The sequence below is a fragment of the Nannospalax galili genome, unplaced genomic scaffold, assembly GCF_000622305.1.
Source record: "Nannospalax galili isolate Female #2095 unplaced genomic scaffold, S.galili_v1.0 scaffold892, whole genome shotgun sequence".
NCBI classification, from domain to species: Eukaryota; Metazoa; Chordata; class Mammalia; order Rodentia; family Spalacidae; genus Nannospalax; species Nannospalax galili.
The window spans coordinates 2,397,112-2,404,342 of record NW_008333311.1 but is presented as its reverse complement, the minus strand read 5'-3'; the positions used below and the strand labels follow the sequence as shown (position 1 = coordinate 2,404,342).

The window sequence follows — 7,231 nt, the reverse complement described above, 5'->3', positions numbered from 1 at the left end:
TCAATCTCACCAAAGAAAAAGGAATATTTAATTTTTTTATGTTTTTAATATTATACCAATGGACACATTTCTCACCTTGACTTCCTATATCTAGAAAATGTCATATCAAGAAGATTTTATGACTTCAGAGAAAAAATATTGTCCCATTTACTTTTTAAGCATATGTGTGTGTATATATATATATATTTTTTTTTTTTTTTTTTTTTTTTTTTTTTTCTGAGACAGGGTTTCCCTGTAGCCATAGCCCCGGCTGGCCTGGAACTCACTATGTAGACCAGGCTGGCCTTGAACTCACAGAGATCCACCAGTCGCTGCCTCCCAAGTGCTGGGATTAAAGGCATGTGCCACCCGTGGCCACCATGGAGGCAGCCATGGTAACTGAATGGATTATCGTGGAACTGGAAAAAAGGCCAGGGGACTTTATTTCTTTACTCTTTTTTTTTTATCCACGCACGAGTGCCAAAAGCATAGGCAACTCTGCTTATCTACTCATACTCATTAGAGCTACAGATAAATATTTATAAAACAATGAATAATTAATAAAGTGGTCAGAATACAGTACTTCAATAAAACATGAGCAAGATAGCATTATCACCATAGCAGGCCTTCTTGAAAGAACAAGTGTCTCCTGAGAAACTAGGGGAGTACTAGCATTCCGGAGATAACTCCTCAGCACCCATGCTTGCATAAACTTTTTTATGAGACAAGGCTCTCCAGGTATACATGCTCAAGGTTACAGCTTAATTTGCCAAGCATATTTTTAAAGCCATAGGAACACTATTTCACAGTCCTTTCAGCCACCACACCCAGCAGTATGATATCTTAATAATTTTAACAGTACGTGATAAATTTTTGGTTTAAAAATGTTACTATGTAAGCCAAGTTAACAATGCTAAATTTTATACTCCTAGTTACATATATTTTCTCTAAAGAAAAGCGATTGGTTCCCTGAGTTCTTTGGAAATAGAGTTAGGAATGTTTCTGAAAATGATACTTACAATATCAAAGAAGACTTGGCAAACATCAATAGTATTCAGCAATTCACAGACATGGTCCTAAAAAGAAAAACTTAATTAATCTTTTATCACTATAATCTGGGGGGTGGGGGAGTTGCTAGGAAATAAACCCAGAGCTCCTACATGCTAAGCAAGCATTTACTCTATCTCTGAGTCAGTTCTTTAACCTTGTACAAATAATTTTAAATTCAGAAAACAAACACATAAACTATATTTTAGATTTCCATTCTGGAAGAATTCTAATTTTATTTTTTTCTAAGTAACAAAGCAATTCATACACTTAACAAAGAGTAAATCCACTTCTGGAATCTTAAAGTTTATGTATTAAAATACATACCTTAAATTCCATAACATCTACAAATGTAAAGTAATATAACGCCAGATTTTTCAGAATCTCTGATTTTTCTTTCTGTAATTGTGCAAGCTGTTGCTGTAAAAACAAAATTAGAATTTATTTTTACAGAGAACAGAGGTATTAGGTTTTACTATAAACTACCTTCTGTTATGATTTCTATATGGAAGCATAAGCTTTTAGAATATTTCTAAATGATTAAGGCTTTTTCAGAGAACCAAAGTACTTGAGAGAGCAACTGCTAATAGTGATCAGCAACTGATAGTGTAAGGCTATAAAACAAATCAAAGCAGATTAGTACCAAACTGCACTACTATAAAGGAAAATTGGAAAATGTTAAGAAAATACACTTATCAAATGAATTCCTTAAAAGAAATGAAAAACAAATCAAGATTATGTTCACTAGAAGTGGGAGAAAAGAAGGTGAAAAACATCACAACTTACACTACAAAAACAATATGCTATATAAATTTGGAACTTACCAAAAAGAACATCCAGGCAAAGCCACGTTAAGCATGCAAAATAAAATGTAGATACAAACATAAAATACAGTAACGGTTCCCTGACCAGACCCACAAAACATAATAATATATTAAACAAAAGCTAAAAACTACAAGAACAAAAAAAAAAAAAAAAAAAAAAAAAAAGAAGAAGAAGAAATGGAAAAGACAAAAAAAAGTAAGACTAGAGTCTGAGTTTAGCCATGAGAGAAGAAGCCATGTGAAAACCAAGAATTTCAATCAACTGCACTTGTAATCTTACAAATCCTAGCATTTCTTTTTTAAAGCAACTGTTAACATAATTTCTGGTAGTCCCTCATCACTTTTAATGCTTTATGTAATAGGAAGTTCAGAATTCCAGTGAACTATCCAGAATCCTAATATTCTGAGTGTAGTCTATGAATAGCTGCTTCCCTATTAGTTAGGACCCCATTAGAAAAGCAGAATCTCTGGCCCACCTCTATCTGCTGAATAAAAGTAGCCCAGGTGATCTAAATACAAATGAAGTATCTGAGAAAATGTTTCAAAATGTCAAGCATTCTGTCAAAGCCTACACAATTTTGAGGGTCTCATAAAATTATTTATACTTACATGGGAGCATTGGGGGAAGGAGGCCTCTATACATAATTGCATTGAACCATTATGCTAAGTCAGAAAATTTCCAACAGTCAAACATCAGAAAATGAATTATTTTTTATAGTTTCTAAAGAACCAAAGTATGTCCCTTTTCAATAACAAAATCCCTTAGCTCAAATTTCCCATTCACCTCTATTTTCTCAAAGCATATATTACTAGGTTCTGTATCAGCTACAATTACTAGATGTTAGGTGCCAAATAAATGTGTTTTTAATACTCTCTACAATCTGGCCCTTTACCTTTCCACACTAAATTTCCCATACATCCAATTCATACACTACATACTTAACAAACTTCTCTATTTTCTACATGCTTCATGATTTCTTACTCTGTTCCCCTACTGGGATATTAAAATCCCACCACTAATGTTTTAGAAAAATATTTTTATAATTCTTTTAGTAAGTTTTTCAGTTAGGGACCATTATTCTTAACATTAAAATAAGATGTATAAAAACTGAAAATATGTAAGGTACACATCAGTCATGTAAACTGCATTATTTCTACACTGAAAAACCTTGGTAATTAATCTTTGTTCAGTTAAGAAGCACTTTTCAGACAAAACTAAGTATGAATTCAAGTTTTATTTACTACTTTTCATTTTTTTTCCAAAGAAAAGTCATTAGCAAATTACTATAAGGAACCAGTGCCTTAGCAGGGATAACTCACTAATCCTCAACACAAAGGAACTAACAGTTTTACTTGTTTTTACTTTATGTGTATAAGTGTTTTTCTTGCATGTAAGTGTACCCACATGTGCAGTGCCCACAGAGACCAAAAGAGGGTGTCAGAGCCCCCTGGACCCAGAGTTTCAGACAGCTGTTAGCTGTCATGTGTGGCAAGAGATCAGTGCAGTTAACCAATGAGCCAGCTCTCCAGCGTCTAGTTTTTAATTTAGTACAATTACCACCTTCTTTCATTATTGAAGCTGCTTTTGTGTGATTCTTTTTCTTGATCTAAATTACTGGTGTTTTTAAAAAAAAAAAAAAAAAAAAAACTTGGATTTTGTGGTAGCACACATCTAGGGTTCTAGCAGTCAGGAAGCTAAGGCGGGAGGACTCTAGGTTAGCCTAAGCTCTAGAGAAAGACTGTCTCAAAACTATGACAACAAAAATACAGAGAAGTCTAGTTCCAGGAAAGCTTTATCCAGTTTGAATATGATAGTCCAAGACAGATTTGTTTAAACAAAAGAGTGCTGACATATCTTTTTAAAATGTCACGGCTACCATCTCATTATCACCTCTCAGACTCTCATCTGGATTACTACAGTGCCTCCTAATTGGTCTTTGGATTTCTGTTCCTGATTCTTGAGTCCTCATATGGCATAAATGCAGTATGCACATAAAGGTATGCACCTCTCTATCCTGAAAATAGCAATTCCAATGACAGTTATGCAGTATGTTAACACAGTGTAAAGAATAATGTATGAGAACTCTGTATGCAAATCTAAAGTTATTTCAAAATAGTTTTTGTTTTCATTCCAGTAGTCTCCTAGTGTTCTTAAAATATAATCTTACCAGTACCTCAATGAAAACACAAGCCTGTGTTTTCTAAGATCTCATACCTGCTTTCATAATCCTCCACTCTTGGTAGCTGTCATGCTGGCCTTCCTGCCCATTTTGCATCTGCTTTCCTCATGTCTGGGATGTTCTATGCTCGCTTCTGCAGTGAAGGCCACTGTTGCGTGCTCTTTACCTAGAGGAATCTTCTCTCCACTATTACTCTCTAATTCCTTACCTTGCTTCCTATTTCTCCCACTTACCTCAAAAAGAAAGTATAATTTATTCACTTTAAGTTGTTATCTAGCATGCCAATTTGAATTTATCTCTAGCATCTATAATACTAGTATATAGAGAGCAAACTATAAACAACAAATAAATGATCTCAAGTTTCCCAAAGTAAAAATCATGGAGTCCTTAGTTTTAAATTTATTTTATTTTATTTTGAGAGTTTCTGATAATGCTACATTCTGAACATACAAAGGGTACAAAATGAATTTTTTTCCAGAATATTTCAAAGGATGGTGCCAGTCTATCATTGTCTGCAAAGCACCTTCACATACTGCTACTGTAGGTCATATTGTCTCTTAAAGTAAGACACCCTATGCCCATAGTTTTGACCTGTACTGAAACGGGGGGGGGGGGGTATTTTTAAATTTTTACAGCTAATAAATGAACTCCAAAGCAGGGATACATTCAAGTCTCAGATGAGTGTCTGTATCCTAACATATACAGTGTTTCCCAATGCTGGGAAATATGATTTTATTATGTCATTCCAGAGAGAAAAGGATAAAGGAAACGAGAAGCAACTAAAGTGACATGAGCATATCAAATAAGCAAATCTCTTAAGGTTAGCTGAGAATCCAAACTAACACAAATGGGATCCACTTAAATTTTTATTTTTAATTTATTTTATGTGTATGAGCTTTTCATTTTTAATTTATTTTATGTGTATGAGCATTTTGCCTGCATGAATATAACTGCACCCATGTCATGCAATGCCCGTGGAGGCCAGAAGAGGGCACTGAATCCCCTGATACTAGAGTTACAGCCAGTTGTTAACCGCCAAGTGTGTGTTAGGAACCAAACCCAGATCCTCTGCAATAGTTGTCAGTGATCTTAACCCACCCCTCCAGTCCCATTTTATCTTTTTTTTTTTTTTAAAAAAAAAGGATTATGGAAGTCTACTTAAAATCCTTGTAAAAGTTTTCTTTTATCATGTATCAAGTAACTAATATTTCACAAACACATTTTTTCTGAGCAAATATTAAATTGAAAAAGCTATGCTAACACTAGCCTAGGTAATAAGCACTAAGTGTTTAAGACATGTTAGTAATTTACTTCTCATAACCACTTTTCAATGTATATTTTCATTTATTTCATTTTCTATTTATTTATAGATACACACATATAAAACATGCAGTTCCAACCCACTTTCACGCTGGATGTCTGTGGCATTTTCACTACTGGGTAACCCTAACTACCATCCATCTTCAGAACTTTTTCATGTTCTCAGTCAAGGTTTCTTTTATTTTCATTCTAACTTTCCAGGAAGAAAATAAGATTAGAAAAAAAACAAGACTGCTAATCCTAATCTGATGACTTGAGGTTCAGAACATCTCTTGAGAAATACTCTTCAGGGGCTGGGGAGCTGGCTCAGACAGGAAAATATTTGTGCTGCAAGCATGAAGACCAGCGTCTGGATCCCCAGAATTCACATAAAAAGCCAGGTGGGCATGGCAGCCATCTGTAATCCCAAAGCTTGGGAGATGGAATGCTTGGAACACTCTGGCTACCCAGGCAAGCCAAAATAGTGAGCACGGGGGTTCAGTGAGCCCTGCCTCAGTATATAAAATGGAGAGCAGTTAAGGAAGACATTCCCAGATGTCAACCTCAGGCCTGAGTGTACGAGCACACACACACACACACAAACACACACGCGCGTGCGTGCACATACACCTCCATACAGTGGGCCCACACACATGAACATACATACAAACGTGTGCACACACATTAATATCTCTTTCTCCAACATTCAAGTTGCCATACAGTGAGACAAAAGCAGCACAGGGACAAGCAAAACTAAAGCACTGTTTTATGAAAATCTGTGTACTGGAGTGTTGTCTAATCACAAAGAAACTTCTAAGAGTTTCTCTAACTTAATTCCTGTCATTTTTCCCCACAATTTACATCGGAGTCATTTGCTGAACTTAATTTTTTTAAAAAAACAAGTAGTTCTGAAAAACTGAAAGGCAAAAAGTAAACATGCAATTAGAAGCATGTCAATGCCTCATTGAAATGAAAGCTTATTACTCTTATTAAGACTCATCCCCTTCCCCACCCTTTTACAATCTCAGCTGGCCTAATGAATTGCTTTGACTAACAGAAAGCAGCAGAAGTAACACTGCATCATTTATAAGGTTAGCAACTAACTTAATAGGACTTAGAGCTTTTTATTTGCTCTTTTTAAACAATGTTAAGACCTATGGATGAGGAACTTTGAAATATCCTATCACAGAAGTTCAGCATCCTTGCTCATCAAGTTGGGCCCATCTACTACCAGACCTAATAGCTGGATGCAACTGTAACCTAGAACTGATAGGACCAAAAGAACTGCTCAGGCAATCTACAAAAACATTAAGGGGCTGGAGAGAGGGATCAGAAGTTAAACACACCGGCTGTTCTTGCAGAAGACCTGTGTTCGTATCCCAGCACCTACACAGCAGCTAACCATGTATAATTCCAGTTACAGGGGCTTTAATGCCCTCTTCTGTCTTCTGCAGGCACTGTATGACACAGGTACACTTACTTACATGTAGGCATAACACTCATACACAAAAAATTTAAAAAAAAAAAAATTTAAAAAAAGAGCCAGGTGTGGTGGTACACACTTTTAATCCCAGCACTCGGGAGACAGAGGCAGGTGGATCTCTGTGAGTTCAAGGCCAGCCTGGTCTACAAAGCGAGTTCCAGACCAGATGAGAGTACAGGGAGACCTTGTCTCAAAGACTCCCCCCAAAAAAAGCTGTTGATGGATTTCAGCCACTTCAGCCACTAAGTTTTGGAGCAGACTATTATGTAACAATGAAACAATGATTAGTGTAAACTTCAGTAAGAAAATTTAAATAATTTTTTTTAAATTTTCTTTGTTTTTAAGACACTCTCACATTAACCCAGGCTGGCCTGTCATTCATTATGTAGCCCAAGCAGCCTCAAAACCACAGCAATTTT

General features: G+C 35.7%; 1 protein-coding gene across 2 annotated transcripts in view; it reads right to left on the bottom strand.

Annotated features, from left to right (window-relative positions):
- LOC103729865 (nck-associated protein 1) overlaps window positions 1–7,231 on the bottom strand; it is a 79,931-nt gene that overhangs the window by 46,869 nt on the left and 25,831 nt on the right. For both annotated transcript variants that reach the window (XM_029561047.1, XM_029561048.1), the window contains 2 exons: window positions 1,354–1,446; window positions 999–1,055 (listed from right to left, as the gene is read on the bottom strand). In XM_029561047.1, the coding sequence (XP_029416907.1) occupies window positions 999–1,055; window positions 1,354–1,446 (150 nt within the window). The remainder of the gene's footprint in view (window positions 1–998; window positions 1,056–1,353; window positions 1,447–7,231) is intronic.